The sequence below is a fragment of the Phytophthora infestans genome, genomic scaffold (genome assembly GCF_000142945.1).
Source record: "Phytophthora infestans T30-4 supercont1.21 genomic scaffold, whole genome shotgun sequence".
NCBI lineage: Eukaryota > Oomycota > Peronosporomycetes > Peronosporales > Peronosporaceae > Phytophthora > Phytophthora infestans.
The window spans coordinates 595,155-608,394 of NW_003303738.1; the positions used below are offsets into that span (position 1 = coordinate 595,155).

Sequence of the window (13,240 nt, forward strand, 5' to 3'; positions counted from 1 at the left end):
AGCAAAATAAGATACATGTATTTGAGCTGTACAGTATCATTGTTTATCGGATACTGTACAACATAAATTTGTGGGGGTTGCAGCAACCGTTGCTTTTCATCAATCAAAAAATCATGTTGACGATCCCAATCATTTCTCAATTTGCCAACTTGGCATCCCATCACCTTCACCAATGGGCCAAGCATCGTCCACCTCCTCCACCGCTTCCACTGCACCGGCCACGGCCTCTGAGCCTGTGCCTGAGAACTCGGTGCTCGAAGTCGAACTCGAGATCGTGTCGGCCAAAGACATCGCAGCCGGTGACTTTTTCAGCGCAAGGGCTGCAGCCAAAGGCCACGTGGCCTCCAGCGATGCGTACGCTTTGATCGAGGTGGCCGGCCAGAAGGTGGCCTGGACGCGGCCGATCTTCTCCACCCTAGAGCCCGTCTGGAACGAGAAGCTCTACTTCAAAAACGTCAAACCCGACACAATCTGCAAGCTCTATCTACTGGATAAGGACTTCGAGGACGATGACGCGCTCGGCCAGACGCAGTTTACAGCGGCCAACACGGCCGGCGTCGAAACGACCTTCGAGCTCCCTATCACGCGTGAGGACAAGCCGGCCGGCACCATTGTGGTCAAGGTCAAGTCGCGCCCGACACCGGTCATCGGCACCGGCCAGCTGCAACAGGTCGGCCCGGTCCACTACTCTGTGCACTCAAGCTACATCAACGGCTTCATCACAGACACCACGACGGACGAGGACAAGCGCGAGTCGTTTGCCTACCATGTGCAGCTGCACGACATTCCAGCATTCCTGGCCCAAGACAACGATTGGAACCACAACCATCAGTCTGTAGTGAAAATATTCTCGCCCGACCACCCGGAGGCTCCCGTGTTGCGTAGGGCCATTAAGACGGAGCACGGTATTGTCTACAAACACGACGCAGACACGGTCTACGGCGAGTTCAATGGCCCGGCCGATTTCTTTAACTTGTTGCACGACGGCAAGCGACTCGACAAACCCGTGCTCTTCACATACGCCATCATCGAGACGGGCTGGTACTTCTCCGAGACCGGGGCGGCATTCTTCAAGGACATTCTGTCCAAGCACATGTTGCATTCCAGTGCGCAATTCAACGTCAAATACGCGGGAGAGTTCCATATCGAGAAGGAGGAATCGGGCGAGTTTAAGTTGTTCATCGACAACAACAGCGGCACGTACGCACCGCCCAAGGAAGAGCTACCGCAGCTCAAGGCGCTGCTGGAGACCAACTTCCCAGGTATTGCGGTTGAAGCTCTGGACCGCAGCAGTCCCGAACTTAAAGAGAAGCGCAAGGAGATCGTAGACGCGTGGGCTGCGTAAAAAGCTACACATGCACGCATGTTGCCATTTTTTTTGGTAACTGCAACAGCATAATAGTACTTGCAATAAAAATCAAACTTGTATTAGTACTACTAACTATAAGTAGTAGTAGATTACTAATATGCTGTACTCGTAGTATAACTGAAGTTGTCGAGCTTTGATAACACGACTAATCCGGGTGGAGCGCTTTATCAGTGATCGACTCTCACATCCACGAGCCCAAAATCTCCTTGCGTGTCTTCTGCTGCTCTTCGTTTTCGCGATTCAACGCCTCGACTGTCATTCCAGGGAAGTTATCCTCCATAAGTGCCTTAAGTTGTGGCAGATCCTCTTTCGGTGGTGCATACGTGCCACTATCGTTGTCAATAACGAGCTTTGGTTCTCCAAACAAGTAGTTATCCACTCGAAACTCGCCAGCATACCTGTATTCATAAAATTTAAAAAAATCCTCCCAAAAATAATATCAAAAAAAATGCAAATGCACTTACAAGACCGAGAACGCAGCACCCGAGTGCAACATGTGCTTGGACAACATATCCTTGAAAAACGCAGCACCAGTCTCGGAGAAATACCAGCCGTTCTTGGTGATGACGTAGGTGAACAGCACTGCTTTATCCTGTCGCCGGCCATCATGAATCAGCTTGAAGAACTCCCGCGGCGACGAGATGGCGCCGTACTTGGTGTTCATCGGCCCATGGGTGTAGATCACGGCGTGTTGCGTCATGATGGCCTGACGCAACACTGGTGACCCTGGATAATCGGGAGAGAAAATCCGTTGAATTGTCGGATAATCCTTGTTCCACTCGTGCTCCGTTGGCAAAAATTGGTGGATATTATGCAACTGAATATGATACGCCAGGGACTCGATCCTGGCCTCGTTCGACGTGGACATGGTCATCAGTCCAGCAGTCACACTCGAGTGTACCGAATAACGCACAGGGCCGTACTCGTGGCACACGACACGACGCATGGGCTCGACCGGGAATGACTTGACCTTGACGACAATTGTGCCGGCACTTCGGCCATGGAGATAAATGGCCAGCTCGAACGTTGACACGGTGCCGTCCGTGTTGGCCGCTGTAAACTGCGTCTCTCCCAGCTCGTCATCGGTATTCACGTCCTTGTCAAACAAGTAGAGCTTGCACAAGGAGTCGGGCCGGACGTTCTTAAAGAAGAATTTCTCGTTCCAAACAGGTTCCAGAGTGGAAAAGACTGGATGTGTCCAGGCCACTTTGTGGCCGTCCACTTCGATCACTGCGTACGCGTCGCTAGAGCTCAATTGGCCCTTCAGAAGAGCCGTGACGCCTAAATAGTCGCCTGCAATGATGTCCTGGCAGATAATAATATTAGTGGAAAACGACGAAATATGTAGGAATTGCTTTGTTTTCGCACTTTTGCGGACACGATCTCGAGCTCTACATCGAGGACGGCGTTGTCGGGGAGATCGGATTCATCGGACGGCAATGGGAACAAGGTGGGCGTCGAATGCGTCAAGGCGGGCCGCCCGCTCTTGGCGCCGGAAGGTGCTTGGCCCATGGCAGAGAATTCTGATCTGTGGGATGACGGTATGTGCAACACAAACAAATGTTTACCTACGTTTTCTGTAACTTTGTACCCACGTGAAGTAATACCGCGACATGCCAATTTTGCTTCAACTTGCGTAACAAATTGTCTCTGACAACCTCAGCTGATCATTTTGGGTACGCCCAGTGACTCAAATAAAGTTCGTCACTCGATTGTGGACACGAGTATTTTTACTTTGAAGAATCGAGGCAACTGAAAAAATGTTACGTATGTGTGTCGGCTGTATTCTAAAATCATCTCTTTATTCCCATGCCGCAAAAATCTCTTTACGCGCTTCCATCAACGTCTCATCATCGCGGTCCAGAGCCTCACAAATAATGCCCGGGAAGTTATTCTCCATGAGCTCCTGGAGCTGCGGCAACTGCTCTTGAGGTGGAGCGTACGTGCCACTATTGTTGTCAATCACCAGCTTGAAAGTGTCATCGTCTGCCTGTTGGATGTGAAACTCGCCGGCATATTTGACAGAGAACGCGGCACCCGAGTGTAACATGTGCTTGGACAACATGTCCTTAAAGAATGCAGCACCAGTCTCGGAAAAGTACCAGCCCTTCGACGTGATAGCGTATGTGAAGAGCACGGGTTTATCATTGCGTCGTCCATTGTGGACCAGTTCGAAAAAGTCCGCAGGAGACGCGACGGAGCCGTACTTTGTGCGCTCCTGGCCGTGTTGGTAGATCACGGCGTGTTGCGTCATCACCGCTTGACGAAGCACCGGCGACTCTGGGTAGTCCGGCGAAAAAATCCGCTGGATAGTCGGATAATTTTTGTTCCATTCGTTATCAGTAGGCAAAAACTGCGGAATGTTGTGGAGCTGAACACGGTAGGCCAACGACTCGAGTCTGGCATCATTGGACGTCAACATCGTCAACAGTCCAGCCGTGAAGCTTGAATGCACGGAGTAGCGGACAGGCCCGACTTCCTGTACTTCTGCGAATTCATCAGCCTCAACCTTGTGGCATTGATTGACCTGAAAATGAAAAAAGTTGCGTTAGTTTTGACTGAGAGTGTATGTTGCAAAACGAATAATTGCGAAACGAACCGTGATATTGATGGTGCCGGCCTTGCTTTCTTGCATTATGATTGGCAACTCGAATGTGGTCTCCGTGTCATAAATCGTGTGGATGGGGTTGAGCTGCGCTTCTCGTCAGCGTCGATATCCTTGTCGAACAAGGTCAGTTTGAAGGTTGAGTTCTGCTGGACGTTCTTAAAGAAAAACTTTTCGTTCCACTCGGGCTCGAGGGAGTCGAAGATGGGGCGCGTCCAAGCTACCAGGTTGCCGTCGATTTCGATCGTGACGTAGGCATCGCTCGAGGAGAGACTACCTTTGAGAGCGGCCCCCAGACCGAGGTAGTCTCCTGCAGTGATCCCCTACGCGATAGTTATAGAGAATGAAGACCATTAGCAACACCAAAGACAGCTCACCTTCGCAGAGACAATCTCGAGATCAACATCGACCAGGGTGCCATCAGTGCCGGGCGCTGCGAACGAGACGGGCATTATTCTGCGTGTTGCGACCTTGGTGTGAGCGGGGGGTAAATCTAATAATGGCGCTGACATGGAGGTCCCGACATGATATCTACCCATCACAGATTTCTGGTCCAGTGCTTACAGACCGTCCAATAAGCCCTGAGCCGAGTCCTGTAAACGTACATGTACAGTACTTCGTTTGCCACTGGCAAACGAAGTAAATTGCCACACACCCTGATTATTTGTCTCAGCAACATGATTTCTGTAGTTGGCCCATCATTGATGGTCGCGAAGTGCATGTGCAAATACTGACAGGCCATCAGACTGACGGTCAGTTGCAGTTTTTCCAACATTATCTTCGCTAGTCGCCGGGAATGCACTGGTCTGTCAAGCACACTTAAGCGTGGTTGATACAGAGCTCACCCCGAGTGCTACAGGCATGTACTATCGCATAAAAGAAAATAATGATAAGGGCTACCGGTAATTGGTTTTTCTTGACATTTAGTTTTGACGACTTCTGAAAAAGTTTTTCAGACATCACGTCTCATTTCTTGTCTCGTGGAGAGCTATTAATAGTAGCTGTGCTCCAAATGCATTCGTTGACAACATGAACTTGTACTGTACAGGGACTACGATCGACTTTTATGAGGCTAAAACGAAAAGCCTTTTCGATCCTATCACATAGAATAATAAAAAGCAAAGCAACATTTATTCATCTTGGAGGGAGGTACAATGCCGGCGTCCCTGTCAGGCAGGATCTCTCCATTAATGATCCCGTCCACACACAGGCCAGATAGAGCCTCGATTGGCGCGTGACAATCTTGAAACATAAATTTGCTTTTCCAGTAGGCAGATTTCGCACCGGCTCGAGTCACATCTACGTTAAACGAGATGGACACGGCAACAATAATCATATCTTTCCTAGCTATAGATTACATGTACCTAGGAAAAAGATACAACAATCGATGAATTGAAGGATTAGGAAGATAAGCCTTCAGGCACTCACTCTATGGTTGGCGACGAATGACAGAGCAGATATAGTAGGTGTGGCAGTCAAAAATCGCAAGCTTGTACATGTACCATTGCGTTCAAACTGATTCTAATGATTGGCTATCTTTTTACCATTGTCATACGCTGGGGATCCGGTCGGCATATTTGACTCCAGGACTCACCAGCTATTAGTAATAGCCTATTGCCCATAGGGTAGATAATATACTCCTTGTTTTATCAGACCAGTGCCAGGGAAAAACTGTATTCTAGTGGGAAATTTAGTTTTTGTTAAACTTTGCCCCAACCGGTGGCAGTGCTCTAAAACCCATCTAAATGTAGCTTCAATCGTTTTTATCAGAATATGAGTTATTGCTGCGAGGTGCTTGGCTCGGACATGTTAGTAAGGACGCAATAGCTCACTAGATGCACGAAATGCTAAGGAACATTTACGTAGGCTCCTTATTCTCTTTTGGTGCCAGCTCGAATAGTTTCGCCAACTCAAATGACATGTTAAAATAATCTGGTCCAACGCTCAATGACGATTACAATAGGTATTTTTTTCTTATTTTATTACTTTTTTAAATTACTTTTTTATGTTTAGGTATCGAGGTATTTTCTATTAACAGTTTCCGGTATGTACCACTCCGCTCCAAAATGAAAGCAATATTCTATTCTGCCCTCTGTTGCCGACTCACAGCAACATAATATTCTTGATTCCCGTATTAAGTTGAATCTGCAAACAAATGGCTGAATCAGTATCTTCTCTGCTTTTGAGCAGCAGCGGATCGATACGGGGAGACTTCCCTCGTGACGAAGCTTATCTTTCTTCATGTGACGCAGCTTGTAGTTGTTGTCACCACTTTGAGCGAAACAGTCGTCCATTAAGCCTTTAAGACTCAAACACATCGAGTTGATGTCTGTACTGAAAGCTCCCAGTATGTCTCCGTGACCTCTGGAATGAGCATATCGCCTGTCCGTGCGTTTTCTTGCGCTAGCGCGCTGGAATAGCCGAAAACAGCCCAAGATCGCTGCAATTTGAAGAGCTGTTGGGCAGCTGGTTGCGCAGCCTAACGCGGAGTCCAGATTGTCTCATAGCTTCGGTAAACTAAACATGGTTCAATGCAATATGAGCAGATGCATTATCCTGCTGAATGAATGTAGACTCGCCATTGTCAGGCCGGCTGCCATGCAATACAGGGAGGAGGTTAGCAATGAGCATCGACCTGTACGTAGTATTGGTGACCAAAATCTCCTTCGTGACGGTTGTGCTGGCTGAACGACGACCGGAAGACCTCTGAGCTGGAGCCTGCTCTACAAAAGTCCATATCCCCAGCTTTCTGTCGTAATAATGTTGTGTAGCCTCATCAAAGCGGGGCCGGCCCACGGTAGCTAAGAATATCATGCGCGCTTGTTGCGTAGGCGACGAACAGGGGCTGATGGTCCGACAAAAGTAGAAAGGCATCGTAACGTAGAAAATTGTCCACATGCACCGCGACGAATATGTGCCAGAGAGAGCTGCAAGCGCTCGGTCATGTTTGCTTCAGTCAAGGTGGGTTTAACGACACTTGTATGGGTACGTAGACGGGCTTGTTGAAGCTGGCGAATGAGCGCGGTGGGTGCCATACCACAGGCAGCCGCAGTAGATCGGATAGTCGAGCGCTGTGCCCCGCGCCGATGCTCAAGTGTTTCCGAGTAGTCGGTAGTGGTGCCAACGTTCAGTGCGGGAACGTTCGTGAGCTACTGTGGAACTCTGCTATTGAAGCTTGGCTCGAACTCCCTCCTCCCTCCCTCTTTGCCCCCACTGAACTCCAAATGCGCTTATTGTACGGGCATACAAAATCAATGATTAGAATTTCGAGAAAATGATCGCAGCTCAGCTTTACTTTATTATCTGATGCATAGCCAGCAGCTTCAGCGGACGCCTCAGCGTTCAGGGCGTCGACACGAGCGTCCGCCACATTTGCCCAGATCTGCGCGCAGGCATCCGCGACGGCTTTCGTTCGACGCGACTGGAGATGACGCTGAGAGTCGTTTGACCTCTATTCAGAGCTCGACACCGGCACCTCAACCTTCTGTTCAAGTCGACTTCACTGAGCTGGAGAGGGACATCATTCGCGAGACGGGCTGCGGCTCTTTGTCATGAAGAGACAGAAGAAGATAGAGCATTGAAGGTTTATTCGGCTGCTCGCGAAAGACGATTGCAGCGTCTCTGACGAGAAACTTACTAACGCGGACGCAAAAAACGCCTACTTTTTGAAGTGTAAGTCGATTGTGGACTTTAGAGTTGGTAGAAGCTATGCTAAGGAGCACATGGAGCAGTACCAGTCTCGAGGTCTCGTAGCTTTTATTTTAGATAAAGCGCGCGGGAAAACTAGGTACCATGTCAGCGCAGGTAGCCACAACCAAAAGCGTTCTCGTGCGCAGTGTGCTGAATCTGGAAAGAAGATTCTAATTCGTCCGATTACAAAAGATCAGCAAAAGCATGTGCACAGACTTCTTGCCAAGTGGATTGCATGTCATTTCCGACTATTTGTTATCGTCGAGGACGAAGGATTCATCGCTTTTGCTTACTACATAACTCACGATCTCGGTCGTGTCAGATTGGATTTTCCCAAGCGCACACACATCCGCCACGAAATAGTAATTCTTGCAGCTGATCTCCGTACACGGATTCAAGATGATATAGCTACGGGCTGCACTTACTTTTCACTTACGAGTGATATGTGGACTGCTCGTAATGCGCGTGGCTACATTTCGCTCACAATCCATTACGTTGATGATAATTTCTGCTCGAAAAACCTGGACACTGGAGGTGTGGGAGCTTCCCGGCATACATGATGGAAAGTCGATTGCTGCAGCACTATTGCAATGATGGAAGATTGGTCTCTTTCAAAGGATTATTGCACGCTCTTTCTCCGAAATAGTGGCTCAAATATTGTGAAAGAAGCCGTGCTTCATGGACTTACTGACATGTCATGCGTCGCGCCCTCGCTTCATCTTGTTTCTGCTGGTGCACTGATTAAGGGGAAGGCAAGCTCAAGAAGCTGCCAACCCCCTCTATGGAGTGACGCCGTAGAATTGGAAAGTGACGAAAACATTCCTGATAATGAAGAAGATGAACAATTGTCTAAAGATGATCGAGTATCCATGACGAACCTACGGGAGCTTGCTATCAGCGACATGGGCCAATATCTAGACGAAGCGATATCATAACTCCAGCGAAATGAAATGGCCATTGTGCGCAGAATTGTGCAATGCTTTCGAACACTAGCCGTGTACTTCAGGAAATTACCGAAGGGTCGTAATTCTCTTGGTGCAATATAAGTTCGGGAATTTGGTATAAACCATCATGAAACAGTTAATGTACAGGTGGACTGCCCGACGCGATGGAATAGCTGTTTGCTGATGATCCAGCGCTTTATCGACTTGGAGCCTGCGCTTGTGGCTTTTTTTACTCACATCAAGTCTTTAGAGAGTCGCAAGGGGTTCAAAGACATGGAAGCGAAGCTGCGAAGGCCAAAGACGGCTGAATGGCTGACAATCTAGTGTCTAGCCACTCTCCTCCATCCATTTTCAGAGGTCAACCCAGAACTGGGTGATCAAAATTATCCAACCATTTCGTTGGTTCTTCCAGCTCTATCTGGCATACGGAAATGGCTAAGTCGAGATCACTTGATCGCTCGCACGGGGCCGCTTTGTAGGTGATGAAAGCTACGTCGAAGAAGTTATTCTTATGATGAACGAGTGTCGCGAGATTTTACTAAAGTTATTCAAAAAGCAATTCAGTGTAATCGAGAAGAGCAATCTCACTTGGATATCGTTTTTGGACCCTCGAGTTGCAAAACGAATGCCGCATTTAAGCCCAGCTGATGTCCCCCAGGTGTGTGAGGACGTTGCGTGTCTTGCTGATAGAGAACACAGCACGCCATTCCGGTTTGAGACGAATCAGCGCCATACTAATCCGGTGCTTCCAGCACAAGGGGCTATCATCAATATGCGTGACTACACGTATGGACCAGATGAAGCTGAGCCACGATCGTCAAATTTGGAAATCGCCTGCGCTGACGAGCTAAAATTGTATTTTGTCGATATCAAGAAGTCCGTTGTTAGTAATACGGATCCATTTCAATGGTGGAGAGTACACAAGAACGTGTATCTCAATATGAGCAACCTAGCGCAAAAGTGGCTTGGCACAGTGGTGACTAGTGTCCCATCCGAGCGCGCTCTCTCAACGAGCGGAAATGCTGTAACTGTTAAGCGGAGCGCACTGACACCATCGATGGCTCGAGATTTTGTCTGTGTTGGTGAAAATTGGCGTAGACACTTCGATGAAGGGAAGGTATAATGCATGAATGCATGCTAAGATGATGAGGAATTAACTCGTAGAAATTAATTTATTGCTGCGCGATGCTGGAAAATGCTGGCTTCATTATTAAAACGAAGTAAAGTTTCTTAGTATAACATACATCACTACCCTCCAATGGACAATAATGTAGTAAATAAGAAGTCTGAGCAGCTACGAAGAGTATTCTTAGTACTTATCTTCCGGTGTTTCATTCAATCAGTGCTTTCATGGCCTTTGCTAGGTGCTCAAGGTCTGTGTATACTGCAGGGATGTCATTGGCTTCCTCGGCGGAAGCGTAGAGCTGCGCGAAGCACTCCAATTTCGACTCCAGCTGACACGATGAAGCGCCGATGTGACTTAACACAAGTGCTGCGACCCCATCAGTGTGCGCATAATCATTCTGTCACGCGAGATCACCGAAGTACTGATGTAAGATCGAGTACATCCCTCAGCCCAGTTGCCGACGAAGCAGCGGGTAGCAACGCTGTAATCCGATGCATCCCAGATAAGAGTGGCGCACTCTCAATAGTTGATAAAGTAGCGGTCGGACACGTTTGGAGCGTATGCTTCCTGAATGACAGCTTTCGAGTTGCTTTCGGACAGTAAGCTGGCGTGCAGACGTGCTGAATACTAGCCGAACCGGGAAATAACCACCAGCTTGAGTACCGACCACAATTTCATCCTGAGCTGCGTTGAGTATCAGACCGATAACGCCGCTGTCAATTGCGACGTAGCAAATATCAATGAAGTTGCGATCACAGTGGTGTCTCCTCGAGCGCCTCGTACGTCTGGTGTCAACAACAACATAGTAGTAACGACATTAGTAAATAAAAACCCTCACCACGAAGCAAGCTTTCTCGCTGATTGCGGATCTGAAAGTGCGTAATGTTGAGAGAGCTTGTGACACACAAGTTGTGTGTCGTATTTTTAGTGTGAGCCACATATAAATTCAATACATTTCACAGTATATAATACGACCAGAGTTTAAATGGAGTTCGGAGTCTACGTACTCCCTCTGTACGCTTGGGGGGGGGGGGCACGCTCGGGGTTCAGCTAAACGTTGACACCTCTAGTATTATAGGAGGACGCGTAAAATGTCCACAGTACTATGAGGTCAATCCACAGAGATAGTATTAATCCGCAGATCTGTGAGCCCAGTAAATAACACACTATACTAATCCATAGCTAAATTGACAAATCCACTAGAAGCCACCAAATGTCAGGTAATCAAACAAACTAAATTTTAGCCAACCAGTGACCGATTACAAACCTCCGGAGATTGGCCGACACGCATCCAATCAAAATCTGCGGTAGGAAACGTCGAGACCAGCCACCGACAACGCCACCTGACTCCCCTTGCTCTCTACGCGCAGCACTCGTAAGCCCATAGTGAGTAGCTAGACGAAATCCTCTATCTACCGTACGGACGCTAAAACTACCTAAATATTGTATTTTGTTTGCTTGATTGCTAACAATGTATCTGACACAGCCGATTTAACAAATGGGAAAGCCACTCCCGTGGGCTATGCTGTATCGGCAGGTGTCGGAGGTGGAAAGCGAGCGTATTGTGGAGAACATGAAGCACGCGAAGAAACACAAAGTCACTGTCAGCAACACATCGATATATGCCGTGTGTACGGATCCATCACCTCACACAATGCGATACCGGGTCTTCTCGTGTTCTTCAGCTACGTGTGCGGATGCGTGTGTCGCACCTTTGAGGTGTCGTTGGAAATGCAAGACGCTTGTATGCTGCAAAAGCGGCATAGTGAATATTTACGAGCTTGGGTTACACGAAGTGAAAGAAAATGATCCCTCCTACTGCCGGCCTGACGGTTGGAACAAAAGAGAACGGCGCGCCAAACTAGCTGTTAACGGTCTGAAACCTGCTCGAATTCGAAACGCGCTGGCTGTTGGTGCCTCTGCGGAAAAAATTCCGCATCTCAGCAAGGTGCAAAGTTTGTTACGTATTGCCGCAAGACTGAATTGAACAATACGGACGACTTGGATATTCTGGAGGAAGCTATCAGAGCAAAAGCCTACACTGGGCTAGAAGAAGAAAGCTCTGCATTTTCGTTTTCGAGCAACATGAATTGTAATGGAGACATCAATATTGGTGAAGGAACCGACACTAGCACATTTTTTGTCGGCTTCACTACGAAGACACTCTTAAAACGACTCGACCGTGATCCGCACAGTTTCATTTTGTATTTGATGCGACCTACAAGTTGAACCAAGTGGATTATCCTACCTTTGTCTGTGGAATTTCTGACCATTCTCGTTCCTTTCACTTGGTTGCTTTGTTCGTCGTGTCACAACAAGAAGAGCGTCACTACGCGAGTGCGCTTGCATCCCTCCGAGCTATCTACGCTCGATTTTTGCGGAAGCCGATGGTAGTGCACTTCATTCTTGGAGACGCCGACGGAGCCCAGTACAATGCGATGGCATTAGTGTTCGAGAATTGTGAAACAGAGATTTTGATGTGCTTTTACCACGTTATCGCAAAATTTCATGAGCGGACGAGGTATCTACTACCCGGTAAGCGTAGCCTGGTCTTGGCCGATATATTTGATATGCATTACGCAAGAAACGCCTCGGAATTTCATGCTAAAAAGACGTCTGCAGTGCGGAGGTGGCTTGCCGACCCAGATGTCGAGCGATTTGGAGAGTATTTTCTGCAGCAGTGGCTGACGGGAAAGTTTGTGAAATGGCAGTGCTTCCGTACGCCTGTTGGTTGGGCAACTACAAATAATCCCGTGGAAACGTTCAATGCCAAGCTGAAGAAACCCTACACTTTACGAGAGCGAATGCTAATGGGGTCTTTGCTTGGTCAACTTCAAGTTTGTTGTCGAATGGAGAGCGTGTCGGGTGCTGCATTCCATGAAACATCTACCGCTAGCAGCAGGCTTCGACGGCGCGCGACAGCTTTACGCCGACAGCAACTGCTCGTTGAGACTCCATTCTTCGACGGCTCCAGCAATTTTGTACTTGTCGTTTCTAAAGCTACACCTCGAATCTACGTGAAGCCGAAGAGGAAGTCGATGGAAGTTGTGGATGTGGCTGTGCAACTTGGTGCTAATGCGGCTAGAATGGAAAGAGATAAACAGCCGGAGGAAGGATGGTCAGTGGATCTAACTACTCGCACTTGCCCGTGTAAATACTTTTTCCACAAAGGCCTGTGTGTACATCTTCTCTTCGCCTTTTATACAAGGTTTGGTACTGATCAACCTGGCAAGAGGAAGTTGTTCAACCGCAGCCAGCGCAACAAAAGAAAAACTATAGAAGATCAGATCGCAGAAGCAGCCGAAGCAGACCAGTCCAAACGTGGACGTCCGATCCTTAACGGTCCTGCTTTATCGTTGTTGTAGACACACGAAATGAATGTTTGCTTAAATATACCATCACTTCATCGCCTTATTGCCTTCTTCTTGCTATGTTTCTTATTATACGTATAGTGTCTTTGCGAGTTGAACACACGGACAGCCGATAAGGCTGATCATGACCTCGCG

The 13,240-nt window shown here is 48.2% G+C and overlaps 3 protein-coding genes across 3 annotated transcripts; 1 reads left to right on the forward strand and 2 right to left on the reverse strand.

Annotated features, from left to right (window-relative positions):
- Positions 1-172: 172 nt before the first annotated feature.
- Positions 173-1,345, forward strand: PITG_11856 (C2 domain-containing protein, putative; the record flags this gene model as incomplete). Its single annotated transcript, XM_002901296.1, has 1 exon — positions 173-1,345. One exon carries the CDS (start codon positions 173-175, stop codon positions 1,343-1,345), a length of 1,173 nt encoding a protein of 390 aa, XP_002901342.1.
- Positions 1,346-1,550: 205 nt separating this feature from the next.
- Positions 1,551-2,881, reverse strand: PITG_11857 (C2 domain-containing protein, putative; the record flags this gene model as incomplete). Its single annotated transcript, XM_002901297.1, has 3 exons — positions 1,551-1,767; positions 1,834-2,675; positions 2,738-2,881. 3 exons carry the CDS (start codon positions 2,879-2,881, stop codon positions 1,551-1,553), a joined length of 1,203 nt encoding a protein of 400 aa, XP_002901343.1.
- Positions 2,882-3,170: 289 nt separating this feature from the next.
- PITG_11858 (uncharacterized protein) lies at positions 3,171-4,426 on the reverse strand (the record flags this gene model as incomplete). The annotated part of the gene is made up of 4 exons (XM_002901298.1): positions 3,171-3,896; positions 3,969-4,061; positions 4,199-4,297; positions 4,352-4,426. 4 exons carry the CDS (start codon positions 4,424-4,426, stop codon positions 3,171-3,173), a joined length of 993 nt encoding a protein of 330 aa, XP_002901344.1.
- Positions 4,427-13,240: the final 8,814 nt, after the last annotated feature.